At 40.7% G+C, this 15147-nt stretch overlaps 1 protein-coding gene across 8 annotated transcripts in view; it reads left to right on the top strand.

Moving 5' to 3' along the window:
- The window catches only part of dlg4a (discs, large homolog 4a (Drosophila)), an 81649-nt gene extending 70024 nt beyond the window's left edge, over positions 1-11625 (top strand). For 3 of the 8 annotated variants that reach the window (XM_074610857.1, XM_074610860.1, XM_074610852.1), the window contains exons 9-22: positions 885-1029; positions 1516-1651; positions 1750-1939; positions 2069-2171; positions 2404-2518; positions 5723-5914; positions 6039-6081; positions 6177-6207; positions 6754-6801; positions 6906-7007; positions 7202-7374; positions 9184-9296; positions 9415-9506; positions 10392-10646. In XM_074610857.1, the coding sequence (XP_074466958.1) occupies positions 885-1029; positions 1516-1651; positions 1750-1939; positions 2069-2171; positions 2404-2518; positions 5723-5914; positions 6039-6081; positions 6177-6207; positions 6754-6801; positions 6906-7007; positions 7202-7374; positions 9184-9296; positions 9415-9506; positions 10392-10498 (1590 nt within the window). In that variant the 3' untranslated portion in view covers positions 10499-10646. Of the gene's footprint in view, positions 1-884; positions 1030-1515; positions 1652-1749; positions 1940-2068; positions 2172-2403; positions 2519-5722; positions 5915-6038; positions 6082-6176; positions 6208-6753; positions 6802-6905; positions 7008-7201; positions 7375-9183; positions 9297-9414; positions 9507-10391 lie in introns of all 8 variants that reach the window. The other 5 variants (XM_074610859.1, XM_074610856.1, XM_074610858.1 and 2 more) reach the window with 4 other exon arrangements.
- The last annotated feature ends 3522 nt before the right edge of the window (positions 11626-15147 follow it).

The raw sequence follows: 15147 nt of genomic DNA, 5'->3' as shown, positions 1-15147 counted from the left end.
TGATGGCAAGCTCAACAGCAGCAACTTCAAAATGGTGCTTGGTTTCTACTAAATGGTGTCTGAGCAAATGCTTTACCTCTAAATGGGACACGGCGACATGATTCTGCTCATTATGAATCTGTTCAAAAATACATTCACCGTCAATGGCTATATTAAGTCTGATGTAATAATGTTCTTTTTTTTGTAACCTTAACACACGGAGGTAGTTAAAGCTGCAGTGGGTAGAAATGGAGCAAATATGATTAAAAGGATTTATTTTTATAAAATATACATTTTATTATCACTATATCCTGACATTAGTGCATGAGACAGGTAATTTGAAAAAAATCATGTGCCTCTGTGTCCTCCGGTGACCTCCGATGCTCCTAATGGCATCTGCAGGATTTCACAGACCTGAGGAAAACAACCAGTCAGAGCTGATCTGGAGTCTGCCAGCATAGTATCTGCATCTGGCAATATTGCATCGATACACAGGCATCCAGTATCGATCTTTTATTATATAAACTGTTAACCTCTTAACAATCCGCCGGCCGCTCTTCTGTCTTTCAGAGGTTGTAGCGGGCTCAGTCTTAAAGCTAGAGTGAAGATACTGGTATCATATGAAACTAGAAAACCTAAGGAATTGATTGTTACCATGTCTCCACAACCTGAGACGTCCATTGGTACCAACCATGTCATATTAGCTTGTCGGGAAGAATGCTAAATAACGCTCCAAAGTTACGCTACATTTTGGCAAGGAAGAACTGGCGTGTCCATTTTCAAAGGGTTCCCTTGACCTTTAACCTCAAGATATGTGAATGAAAACTCTGAAATGAAAGTGAAACTGTATCGTATTAGATAAGACAGATGTTGATTGTGTTTCCCTGCTTGTCGTGAACAATCAGGTGAACAACGTGTGTCTTGAGGACGTGATGCATGAGGATGCGGTGGGGGCTCTGAAGAACACAGCCGAGGTGGTGTACCTCAGGGTGGCAAAGCCCAACAACCTGTTCCTGACCAACTCCTACAACCCTCCGGACCTCACCAGCAGTAAGCCACTCTCTGTGTGAAAATCTACACTGTGTGCTAGCGAAAAATCACACCAGGAAACGTTGTCACCAAATGTCTTGCCTTTGAGTTGATGTATTTCCAAGAATGTACACCCACAAAAAATGAGAGATCTTTCTTCAGACTTGAAAAAGCAGTATAAAGTAGAGGGAACATGTTGTTCGTTCTAAATCACAAGAAATTACAGTGGGAGTTCTGTGAAAACTCAAAGCTGAGGTGTACATGTTAAGGGATTTTTCCTTTTTTCCCCACACAAAAAATGTCCTTGACTTAAATCTGCCTCTTGATGAAAGTATGCCCTTGTAATGAAGGAATCTGAGCATGGTCATTTTTGCAATTGGCTTTCATGAGATGATTACAGAGAATTTTTCATACTAAACACGAAGAAAATATTACATTCCACAAGTGCATTTATTCGGTGGAAACGCCATATATTATACCTATTTTGGTTTTTGTGTATTTTTCCAGCATATTCCCATATGGACACTGAACTCAGCCACCCCAACTATCTCGGGTCAGATTACCCACAAGCCCTCACTCCCACCTCACCTAGTCGGTTTTCTCCCGTTCTGCATGGCATGATGGGAGATGATGACATCCCCAGGTGAGCATTGATCTTTCAGCTAAACCTGTACTGTATTCTGATTTATTATAACAGTAGTAGTATTAGCCATATTAGTGATTGTATTGATGACATGACAGTCTACTTTTGTCTCTCCTCAATCTCTCTCCCAGGGAGCCTCGCAGAGTTTTGATCCACAGAGGCTCCACTGGTCTGGGATTCAACATCGTCGGAGGAGAGGACGGAGAGGGAATCTTTATCTCTTTCATCCTGGCAGGGGGGCCAGCTGACCTCAGCGGAGAGCTGCACAAGGGCGATCAGATCCTCAGTGTAAAGACACTTTTATCTTCCTAAAGTTGCCAGCCACACATTAATGCATTCTAAATCTACAGTTGCACTAAGTGATTTTTCAGCTGCAGTTGTTAACGGTCATGCTGTGTGTGTCTGTGTGTGCATCAGGTGAATGGCGTGGACCTGCGTATGGCCACGCACGAACAGGCAGCTGCAGCTTTGAAGAACGCCGGCCAGACGGTGACCATTATTGCTCAGTACAGACCCGATGGTAAAGCCACTACTGTCATACATAACAAAGATATCTCTTTTCTTATATTATACAAATTTTAAAGTCAATCAATCCCATAAGGTGTCTTAAAAAACAATTTTAACATAAAATTGTTAATATAATTTTAACTGCTTTTAGATCAATACTCTAAATTGAATTGAGGTATACAAACTGTTGATGTGTCTGAGTGTAGGCCAAAAGGTCTTTACTTGTGTGAATTTCTCTGTTTCAGAGTACAGCCGTTTTGAGGCTAAGATCCATGATTTGAGGGAACAGCTGATGAACAGCAGTATGGGCTCTGGGACCACGACGCTAAGGAGCAACCCAAAGAGAGGCTTCTACATCAGGTCTCACACAAATGCAAATGCATCTAAATTTGCACACTAGTCAACATTATGTTAAGCATATTTAGCCAAAACAAATGTCAGCGATATGCTTTGTTAAAGTAACCAGCAATCTGACATTAGTTCCCTTACAATCAATGCAGCTGTTTTAGGACCAGAAGACTTTATATGTGACGCGACTGGATTGCTCTGCACCTACAAATCTAAATTTTTTGTGACATCGTCACGTATTTAGTCATAATTTGAGCAAAACCAGTCATCCACTAAAGCGCAGTTATGGTGCCAACCGTTTTAAAAGTATGAAGTAACTGCAAAGCCTTTATAGAGCTGAAATGTTGAGTTTTGAAAGTGAGAATATGAGTCATTGTCACCAGAGGGAATTTGATTATTAGAAAGAAATGATTAACTGTAGACACCGCAGGCAATCCTAAGTTGCACAAGTCAGAGAGGCTCCAAAGTTGTGGGAGTGTAAGCCACAACAGAGAGACAAAATGACAATATGAGGCACTATGTACAATAAATCACACAATACACTACATACAATATTAAAAAAAAAGAAATAAATGTACAGTATGTGAGTGTAAATACTGTGTGAGTAGAATGGGGGTCCAATTCATTCAAAAGCTCTAATGAGGAGAGCAGTTCATTCCCTCTTAAAAGCCAATAGGAACAGTTTTACACATTTTGGCCTTTTTATGTTTTTCTCTTTTTAATAAGGTCAAGATTTATGTCTTAGCTTATGCTGGCTAATGGCTTACAATTTTTAATATAGGGATTTTCTAAAGTGTCCATAGAGAAAATGAATGGATTATCAATCACAGGGTGTATAGCTGGACACCCAACCCCATCAACCCCTTTGGCAGATCTTTCTTAACAAACTGAAGTTAAGGCAAGCACTGCTCAAACCCCAGGATAGGCTTGGATTAACATCACGTCCACACAATATGTGTACACATTTATATAATATGGTAAGCAAATACAGTATCAGAGCTAAACTGCAATCAGTCCAGATACATTGAGCAGCTCACCACTGTTTCAGCACCCTGAACAGCGCCACTGTAACCAACCAACCAACCAACCAGCGACATAATACAAGATATGACAATAGCACAATATAAACAGTGTCATAAAGAGATGAATGCAAAGCAGAAGTTATGTTCATGATAATCATCACAATCTGTGCAACCAGTTCAAGCTGAAAACCAGCTGCCACAGTGAGCAAAAACATCCAAGTAATGCGTCTTACCTTTAGAAGAACTTCTTACTTGATTTTCTGTGTAAACTCACAAAGTCCAGGTGTGACTCAATGGCCTCCTCATAGCTTAGAATGGGACGAAATATGCTACTGAAATAGTGCTATTTGGGAGTTGTCCCTTTGCAATTTTGTTGTAGTTTCCCTACAAAACTCCCGTCGTCTCGAGATGCTAACATGTCCGTCCTGCTTCCTCTGCGGCCTGAGTTCCGTCTCCTTTTTATTCTGTCAATCAATACGAGCTTTTGACAGCCTGTTGTTTGTGCTCAGATTAATATAGACCAACTGTACGACATTAACGTTAACCATTACCGCTATCTCCGCTTCTGGCCGCAGTGACTACTGCTAGTGGCTAGATCAGGGGTCAGCAACCTGCGGCTCTTTAGCTCCTCTCCAGTTGCTCCTTGTAGATTTATAAAAAAAATTGTGGAAATGAATAACTGTTTTTTTGTTTACATTTTCATTTTTTATTTATCATTTTTGTAGGTCTATGGTACGACGGTACGACGGAGTATTAGGGCCACATTGAGGAAAAAAATATAAATCCGAGATTCCCAGAATAAAGACATATTACGAGAATAAAGTCATAACATTACAAGAAAAAAAGTCATAATATTATGAGAACAAATATCATAATATTATAAAGTAGTCATTTTACGTGTTATTTTCTTTTTTCCTCGTAAAGTTGACTTTATTTTCATATTACTTTTTTCCTCATAAAGTTATGACTTTATTCTTGTTATATTCCGATTTTTTTGTGTAAAGTTATGACTTTATTCTCATAATATTACGACTTTTTTTGTGTAAAGTTGAGACTTTATTCTTATAATATTAAGATTTTTTCTCATAATATTATGACTTTATTCTGTAAATCTCAGATGTTTTTTCCCTCAATGTGGCCCTAATACTCCGTAGTACATTAGCTCTTTGTCCCTCACTGCATTAGACTTATATACTATATACTTAGACTACAAACTGTGTTACCTTCATCACAATGCTCAAGTGTTTTGCGGCTCCAGATAGATTTTTATTTTTTATTTTTTTGCCTAAAATGGCTCTTTTGATAGTAAAGGTTGCTGACCCCTGACCTATGCTGAAGTTAGCTTAAATTATTTGCGGTATAACAAAAACGTTAGCTCAGCTCCAGGTGAGTATACTTGATGCTGGCTTTCGGGGTCCAGAGGTCCTGGTCCTGGTCCTGGGCCTGGTCCAGTGTGTTCCCGGACAAAACAGGCTGAAACTTCGGACGCTGAAACCCTGATATATGCTGTGTGAAGGACTGTACCTATCAGTTTCTGAGAGTCTGAATGACAGAATCACCCATTACAGGCTAAAAGTTGCTTATCCGATGAAAACTGGAAATAAAAGCAACTACAGGGTTAGGAGAACTTCTCAGCAACAGTTCAGCAGACTTCACAGCAGTATCAAGGGTGTGTAAAGTAATAAAAACACGACTTATGTCGATGGAAAACATGGGCAATCAATCACACTCTTACAGGTATAAATCCAAGATGGCGCAGGATTTCTTGCTCGCTCAGCAGCTGCAGTCCTGCACAGAAGCACAGCGCTCAGTGCTGCCACTGGTGGCCGGAAACAGTATTACAATAATACTAATGTAGTAGGATGCCCCCATGTGGCATCTTAGCTTCCATACATGGCAGAGGGTTTCTTTCATCTTTATGAAATGCTTAAACATGTTCCTTGATTTTTCTCTACATTTTGTTAGCTAAATTGTTTAGACTATTGTACTGTATACTGTCTAATTAATGACAATTTATGCAGAAATGTGGTTACACCTTGAATTTTCTATTAGACGTAATAACTGTTCCGTGTATTGTTCCGAAGCTACTTAAGCAAAATGTAAGAAGGTAGATCATAATATTGGTATTCAAGTGGTTAAGTAGAATTTAAAAGTTTTTTATTTAGTGACTGATTTGAATTCTTCCGTCACCCAGGGCTCTTTTTGACTACGACAAGACTGCGGACTGTGGCTTCCTCAGTCAGGCCCTGGGCTTCAGGTTTGGGGATGTGCTGCATGTGTTAGACTGCGGAGACGAGGAGTGGTGGCAGGCCCGTAAGGTCAGCCCCCAGAACGAAGCTGAGGAGGTTGGCTTCATCCCTAGCAAGCACAGGTCAGACTTTTCCCTGTGAGTGAGTGTGGGAGGTCTGATTTATCTTTCATTGTGTTTCAACAATTACTAAACACCTTGGTTCACCTTTTCCAACTTGATTCTGTCTCCAAGATTAAAGGATTTTGTTCTTCCTCCTCAGGGTGGAAAGAAAAGAGTGGTCTCGTGTTAACACCAAAGAGAGGGTAAGTTCATTCACCAGAGTTGTTTGAATGAGTTGTGGCTGGTTCTCTCAAACTGCCTACCAGTGTGTAAATCTCTGCTCTGGTTTCTATTGCAGGACCATGGTCGAGACAGCTTGGGCACTCTAGGTAATTAGTATGAAGCATAAATGTACTGTGTATTGACACTGCAAACTGCCATTTACACATGTTACTGACTGACCACTGTAGTAATGGACAGCAACACAGGAACACAATTTGCTTGCACATACACAAACAATATCTTCCTGTTTTATTTACATACACTTAATGTAAATTTGATGTAAACAGCAATCAGACACACTCTGTAATATCCACAACAAGATTAATAGCTCAATTGAAGCAGTCCCTTCCCTGCCTACACGCGACTCTTTGGCATTGCTGTCATCTCCAAATCCCTCACCACCAATTTGTGAACATTACACATCTTTTACTCACATTTTCTTCTGGACTGTTGTCTAAAGCACACCTCGCCTCCAACAGAGTCATGTGTTTACTCTTCTTGTTAATAAAGACATCTGACGTACTAGCTGCGACATTTAAAAGTACATCACATTCAGCACACAAAAATACAGACACGCACAGACTCATAAATCTAAATGTCATTTGTAATGATAAAAAGAAATGTGTCTGAATACTTCTATGTTCTGTCACTAGGGAGAGATAAAACCTCACAAAGTTATGAGACTGTCACCCAAGTGGAAGGTAAGGTCATACACAAAGGCCATCTTTTATATTACATTTCATTTTTGCTTGTATTTCCCTTTTCTGAATGCTCCTACTCTCTCTCTCTTCCTCTCTATGCTAAGTTCATTACGCGAGGCCCATCATCATTCTGGGTCCTGTGAAAGACAGGATAAATGATGACCTGTTGTCTGAGTTCCCTGATAAGTTTGGATCTTGTGTCCCACGTAAGTAATTACACTGTCAGTCATGGAGACTGATCCGTTTCTCTGGTTTTCATTTTCTGTGTCACTGCTGCCACCTGCAGCCATTTTAGGGTGACGTCTGCATAATACATCCCTCCCAGAGAAGTAATTGCTTTCATTTTAAGATTCAGAGTGTACGTGCTGCTTTTATTGTTTCGTTCTTCCCCCCCTGACAGACACCACGCGGCCCAAGAGGGAGTATGAGGTGGATGGGCGGGACTATCACTTTGTGTCGTCACGGGAACAGATGGAGAAGGACATCCAGAGCCATCGGTTCATCGAGGCGGGCCAGTACAACAGTCACCTGTATGGCACCAGTGTCCAGAGTGTCCGTGAGGTGGCTGAGCAGGTGCGCAGGAAATAAGAATTAATAGCAATAATAACAAAAAAATGTTTTGAATTCAAATCATTTTTTAGCAATTGGCTTAATTACTTCTACTAATCATTTGTACAATAATTATAAGATCAGGCACAATAATATTGTTTATACATGATGAATTTGTCAGTGATCAAAAATATTTTTAGCTCCAATTGTGAAAAAAAAAAAGTTAAAGCAATAAGCCACAATCTCTCATGTCACTTGTTGCCAAATTAAAGGAACAGTGTGTAACATTTCGGGGATCTATAGGCAAAAATGTAATATAATATTCATAATTATGTTTTCAGTAGTGTATAATCACCTGAAACTAAGAATTGTTGTGTTTTCGTTAGCTTTGAATGAGCAGGGCTGCGGTCGAATAGTCCTTTTTGCTTAGGAAGGTTCATAACGGAGTGAAATGACCCGGAAGTAATTAAGTAACAGCCATGACAAGAGCTGTTTGAATTCTCCAAATGCTGAGGAAAGGAGCTTCAATGCTTCCTTTAATACCTCCTTTAGCATAGGATACACTGGACCATCCGTTACCAAAGGAAAAGAGAGAACAACATCCCACAATTCCTTGCGGCCGCACCATTTAAAGCGACGCACCATTCGGCCGTTCATAATAACAAACGATATGCTTATTTTGCATATTATTTTCATACACTCATGCGCTAATTGGGATTCATGTCTAATATGAGTGGACAGTGACCGCCATTTTGTTTCACTTTATTTTTAATTAATTATTTATTTCGAACATGTAACAAATACCTAAGTAAAAAACAAAACAAGAATAACAAATAAAAATAACAGTAAACAATCAATTAACAAATAATCAACATAAATAAATATTACATCTCCGAAAAGAAGTTGGAAGAAGTATATGGTCCTACACCTCCTCCATATTTCGAACAATTAACTCAATATTTATCATATATTCCTTTGTTTATTTCAGTTCCAACCTTGGTAATAAAGTGATATTTTTCACCGTTTGTCTCGTTAGGTCAGATGATCCTTTTTTATATGTTGATAAAGTGTTACAGCAGCAGGAGGACCTGTGGTATCTCTCTTTCACACACCGGGGGTGAAGGAGCCTGTCATTGAAAGACCTATTTAAAAATGCACGGGGGGAGCAGCACCTTTTGTAGTCCATCTTCAGAACATTGTAGTTTCACCACAGCAGACCCTCGTCACTAACATCCGCCGCCGTCACATCATAATTACAGAGCCTATAGTGTAAGTCCAGTCGGATTCTTTTAACACCACGGTTGTCTTTTCCTAAGTCCTTCTGAATTTCTTCTTCTCACCTTTCTTTGACCTCATGACGTTTTCCATCGAGGTCAAGGGAAAGTGGTTAAGAAAAGACGCTAGGACGTAATTTTTTTACTTTTCAACCGCAGCCCAGGTCCTCTTCATAGAGTCCTCTATGTTGCTCATGTTTCTACAATAGCCCAGAACGGACAAACCAAACACTGGCTCTAGAGAGCCTTTCACGTTTTTACGTTACCTGAAGGCCACCATAGTTCTCCGACACAAACTGCGGTGACGTGAGCCACAGAGTGCAAAACCGCGGTCCCGCCGTTACCGCGGTTTTGCACTCGGCAGCTCACGTTACCGCAGTCTTGGAAAGGGATGAGTTAGCAGCGGGGTACTCAGTTGGTTGCAGTCTGCAACCACACACATAGATGTCGCCAAATCATACACACTGTACCTTAAACTGACAATTTAAAAGTTATTACTAAAATATCAGTATATCTATTAATCCTTATCATTTCTTTCCCTGTATGTGTGCACAAGCAGCAGGGGAAACACTGCATCCTGGACGTATCGGCCAATGCTGTGCGCAGACTACAAGCAGCTCAGCTTCATCCCATCGCCATATTTGTCCGGCCCAAGTCACTGGAGAATGTCCTGTATGTACTTCAAAAAGCTCTTTATACATTTTGAAATGTTTGGTTAACAGACCTATGAATATGCTGCACACATCATGAAAACATGTGTTAGAATGAAGATTATGTGTGTGATCAACAGAGAGATCAACACTCGCCTGACAGAGGAGCAGGCCAGGAAAGGAATGGACCGAGCTCTCAAACTAGAACAAGACTTCCTAGAGTGTTTCTCGGGTAAGAGCGGAGAGATTGTGTCTATATGACATGAAAACACACAGAAATGATGTGTACACACAGAGCGTGGGATTTCTAAGTAGCAAACTGGTATCATGTAGTGGATTTTAGTTTGGATTATGGCAGCAGCGCCAGATGGTAAACGTGAGCTAATACACCCGTGTTTGCACTCCGCTCCACGCTAATCTATTTGATGTGGAGTCAAAAATCCTCCATTTTGTGACTACAAGATTTATGAAACAACAAGTCCATATTTCCGGTTTACTGCTGCACACTAGAAAGTGATAATTTGTGCATTTCACTTCATCACTTTTTTCTCTTTTTTAAATTGTTTAATGCCAACAAATGCCAATGAGAAAGCAATCCTCATCCACACACAAAGATGAATTTCACTTTTCCATGTTCCTGGCAGAGCTGAATGAGTTAAATGAGAGATTGAACGCCTTCTGGGAGGACATTTTAACATTTAAGGGACACATTTAGGGCAAATCACAGCGGTCGACAGAATATGGGTGTTAGGTTTCCTCAGAAATCCGGCGCTGTCTACAATTTATGACAAATTGTGAACAGCTGTCACATGTGACATTTTATCAGCTGCTGAAAGAATATGTGTGAGACTGAATAAATATGTGGGGGACTTTGTAGAGACACACATAATGAAAATGTTCCTGTTGTTTAGCATTGTGATTTCACACAATATTTACAATCATGAAATGGTATTCATAATTGATTATTCCTCTCAAACATAACATCCTTCCTTTCCTTTGTCCCTCTCCTTATTCCCCGCTCCATTTTTTCCTGCTTTTTACTGTCTCTCTTTTCTCTTTGCTTGTCATTTTTGTCTCTCTCATTGTTTTCCCTCACACATCCTGTGTCCTATTGCAGCTGTCGTGGAAGGGGACAGCTTTGAAGAGGTCTATCACAAAGTAAAGACAGTGATCGAGGAGCAATCAGGGCCTTACATCTGGATCCCCACCCGGGAGAGGCTGTGATGCTGCACCCCTTCCCAAACCACCCCCCTTTTCTCACGACCACCAAACTGACAACACCACCCTTCACCCTCACGGCCAAGCCAGCCTCGCCTGCCTGCCTGTCTGTCCTCCAGCAAAGTCAGTGCTTAGGCAATCACTGAGAATGACACAGAGAGACAAATGCATACTAAGTCAAACACAGAGACAAACACAGGAAGTGACACAGCGAGGGCAAAGAACGATACCAAAAAAGAGACTCTGAGACAGACGTGAACGCGGCGATGTGTAATTAGACTGAAAGATACTGAGAGAAAAGACTTAATCGGTATTCCACTTTATGAGGCAGGACTGAGTATGGAGGCCCTGTTCACACTCAGCATTAAAATGCATCTTGGCCACAAGTGGACAGCTCTAAATACAGCATCCAAAACTGGGGACGCAAATGTCCTAAACACAGTTGATTTAGCGCTGCCAAACAACTTAGTGTGTTTTCTCTGTTTTAGATGCAGTTTCCCAACAGATAAAAGCAAAATGTGAAGCGAAATCCAATCACAAGTGAGATTTCAGATGCATTCTGATGCCAGGTGTGAACTGCAGTCCATCTGGATCTCAACAACGTCTGGACACAAGACATTAGGTCTGAACAGGGCTTGAAAGAGAGTAGAGGGTGACCCCGAGGTAGTATTAAAACCACCTCAACTTCCACACCTCTCTCAAGCCCCCCATTGACCACCTCTAGGCGCCTATGTCTGAGATGGAGTTGCCCCTCTTTTTATATCACCTCCTGGCTTTCTCTCCCCCTCCTCCTGTCAGCTCTGCCTTGTCTCAGGACAGGAAAGGGGGACGACTGAGAACGGGGAACGGGGGGGGGGGCGCCCAGATCCTGCTGAGTCCCTCTTGACGAGAAGCCTTTTCACGTGAATCTCCTCTTGGTTCTGAGCGTGAACTCAGAATAAACACCTCAGCGCCCAAGACTGACACTTGCTCAATCACACCATGTTGAATATCGCGAGGCATTATTTAAAGGCAGTTCAAATAATTATAATGATAAAAAACTCATATGCTGAATTTGTGCATGCATCCTCAAAGACAATGGAGACAAAAAACAATGGAAAATCAGACTAAAAAAAAAAAAAGAAAGAAAGAAAGTAGGGTGTGTTCTCCTTCTCCACGTTCTTATTGTGGAGGAGTTCTTTTAGCATGTCTCATGAAGGAGGAAGAGAGACATGAGATATGGTCATGAGAGGCCAAACCTGACATTATGTTAAGCCTCTGCTCTCTTACGCACACACACTCACGCACCCACACACTCTCACACCCATCCACCAACACACACACACATGTAGAGTTGTAACCTCAGCTGTAACCTAGCACACTCCTCTACAGGGCGACTGGCTGCTCTGACCTGCTAGTCAGAATCCAGGATGAATGTTATCTCTCTAGGCACAAACAGCAGAGCTGTTAGCTTCATCGCACCACAGCCGACTCACCGACCACTCTTCCAAAAGAAATCCCTCAGACCTACACACCGTTTCCAGTGGCCGCAGTAAAAGCCATGGCGTGTGTGTGTGTGTGTGTGTGTGTGTGTGTGTGTGTGTGTGTGTGTGCGTGTGTGTTTGTGTGCGTGTATGTGCGCGTGGGTCTCTGTGTGTGCGCACAACTCCTCTGTGTGGGAGGAATAGGTCTTCTTTTATTCTTCCACTTTTTCTCTGCTTCTTTCTCCCTCTTGTGTCCACACAAATTAAAGCTAAGTCATGTTTAACAAATAAATGGCCTATATATATAAATATAAATATAAATATGAATATAAATATATACATATATCTTTTTTATGACAATTTCTAACGGGACTAAGTCTGTAAAAATCAACATCTCCAAACAATATTCCATTGATTCCTTTGGGTGCAGTTTGGTTGTTGAATTTACTCACATTTCCCATTTTTATTGTTGTAAAACGCAGCAAAAAGCGACACAGAAAGAACTCAATGTAAAGCAGACCTCACACTAGAGCTTTGAACTGACTTATTTGACTTATGTGCGTCGAAAAACTAATCGAAACACATGTGCAATGCAGCTGTGTGTGATTGTGTGCGTGCATACGTGTGTTTGCTGCTGTGCGTGCGGGTGACAAGAAAACGTGTGTTGTGTATAAAATATAAATGATGCTATATGAGAATATCTATCCTTTATGACATCCACTGGTGGTTATGATGTATAATACATTAATGGGTGGTGTGTGCGTATGTGTGTGTGTGTGTGTGTGTGTGTGTGTGTGTGTGTGTGTGTGTGTGTGTGTGTGTGTGTGTGTGTGCCAGAGCGAGAGAGTGAGACGCGCACACGAAGATGTAGTGCAATACTGCTATGATGTTATGCAATGAAGATGGTTTTACGTGTGTCTCAGATTACAACAGTATTTATAAAGTTTGCACTGACTGGCATTATATGCTACAGGTAGAAAACACGACGGTGGACGGTTTTACGAGCATGTGTTTGTATTTACTTATAATTTGTTCTGAATTATAAGAGTGAAGGTGGAAGTGTTGATGGAAGTGATCATTCATATTTATTGTTTGTTTATTTTGGCTCACTTGCTTCTCTCAGCTCAAAGTGGAACAGCTGAAGCTCGTGAATGACAAGTATCAAGTTTTTTTGTTTATGATTTATTATTTATTTAGAACTGTCACATCTCAAGTCTGTATATTTTTGTATTTTTTTTTTCCACATTGAGAGAGCTTTTGGGTCTCGGCCAGAAATGCTGTAAATATAGATATAGATATGTTGGAGTGCTGTGTGGCTTCAGATTTAGCCGTGCACACACACTGCTGAATTGATGCGAGTACAGGATCCATCAGAGCCACAGCCCAGATAAAGTGCTCAAACACAGCAAAAACATCTGCACACTCCTGGGTGGGCAACACACACACACACACACACACGCACACACACACACGCACACACACATACACACACACACACACACATACACATCCATGAATGGAATAATATGTTTTCAATTTACTTTATTTGAGGGTTCAATGTATTTCTTAATATCTCTCTCTCAGCCATCCGTATCATAGTGTGATATTCCTTATAAAAATATATGAATTTTTACAGAAAAGACTGATTACAAAGTTACAACAAAGTCAACTGATGCAGAAAAATATATTTAACGATGACAATATCAAGCAAAATAAAATGTTCCAGTTCAGTGAAGCGCTTGTTGTAAATTAGCTATAAAATAATAAAATGAATTTAAAAATGCTTTCTGAAAATGGACTCTGCAGCCTTGTTTTTTTATGTGTCTGTGTTGATAATTTGATTTCCCACAGTTCCACAGGTGAAGTTCTGCAGGAAAGCGACAGTATGCGACCAGGGGAGGGCACTCATTCTCCACTTTCAGCTGCTTACACAAGCTCCTCTCAGCTGCAATTGCACTAGACTTGCTGTGACTCTTATTTGCCGGTAGCTCCGCCACCTCCCCCTCTCTCTCATCAGGGGAACCATTTTCTCTTTAGAAAAGCACACAATGAGGATCCTTTCATTTGATTGCATGTAATGCTATAGTGCGTGTGTGTGTGTGTGTGTGTGTGTGTGTGTGTGTGTGTGTGTGTGTGTGTGTGTGTGTCTGTGTGTGACATTCACACTGTGTGTGTGGGTGCTATATGATCATATATCCCTATGCTTGCCTCGGGCTTCTATACCATATTTCTATCATCTGTACAGTTTTTAAAGGCACAATCAAATGGGATGTGATTCAAATGCAAAGAAAATTTAACAAATGAGTCCGACTAAAACACAGCACATCAGATTAGACCTGTTGTTGTTGCCCACACACCTTGACCATGTTTTCTGATGCTGCACGGATTTTCTCCTAATGTGTCATATCAAAGGGTAAAACAGCCTATAAAGTGTGATTGGTTAGGGAACAGAAAAATGCCAAATGGAGTCATAGAATTGCATATTGCTAGTGTAACATAGAATATAATATTCATAACTACGTTTTCATTAGTGTATAATCACCTGAAACTAAGAAAACTAAAAAAATGTTTTGTTAGCTTAGAATGAGCCCTTCGTATCTACATAGGGAGCGGGTCCTCTTCACTGAGTCTGCCATGTTGCTCCGCCATGTTTCTACAGTAGCCCAGAACAGACAAACCAAACACTTGCTCTAGAGAGAGCCTTTCATGTTTTAACGTTATATGAAGAACACCGTAGTTCTCCGACTTGCTTGTAAAACTGCAGTAACGTGAGCGGCAGAATGCAAAACCGTGGTACCGCCAGCCGCCGTCTGATTTCCGTTGCTCCTAGTGTTATTATTAGGGCTGTGAACTGATTAAAATATTTAATCGCGAATAATCACATGATTGTCCATGATTAATCACACATTTTTTAACTATTCAAAATGTACCTTAAAGGGAGATTTGTCAAGTATTTAATACTCTTATCAACATGGGAGTGGGCAAATATGCTTGCTTTATGCAAATGTATGATATATTTGTTATTGGAAATCAATTAACGACACAAAACAATGACAAATATTGTCCAAAAATCTTCACAGGTACTGCATTTAGCATAAAAAATATGCTCAAATCATAACATGGCAAACTCAAGCCCAACAGGGGCTGTGCTGACTTGACTATGACTTGACCAAACTGCATGTGATTATCATA

Source organism: Sebastes fasciatus, chromosome 16, assembly GCF_043250625.1.
Source record: "Sebastes fasciatus isolate fSebFas1 chromosome 16, fSebFas1.pri, whole genome shotgun sequence".
Taxonomy (NCBI): domain Eukaryota; kingdom Metazoa; phylum Chordata; class Actinopteri; order Perciformes; family Sebastidae; genus Sebastes; species Sebastes fasciatus.
Note: the sequence above shows the minus strand (reverse complement) of the source record. Positions and strands in the feature narration are given on the sequence as shown.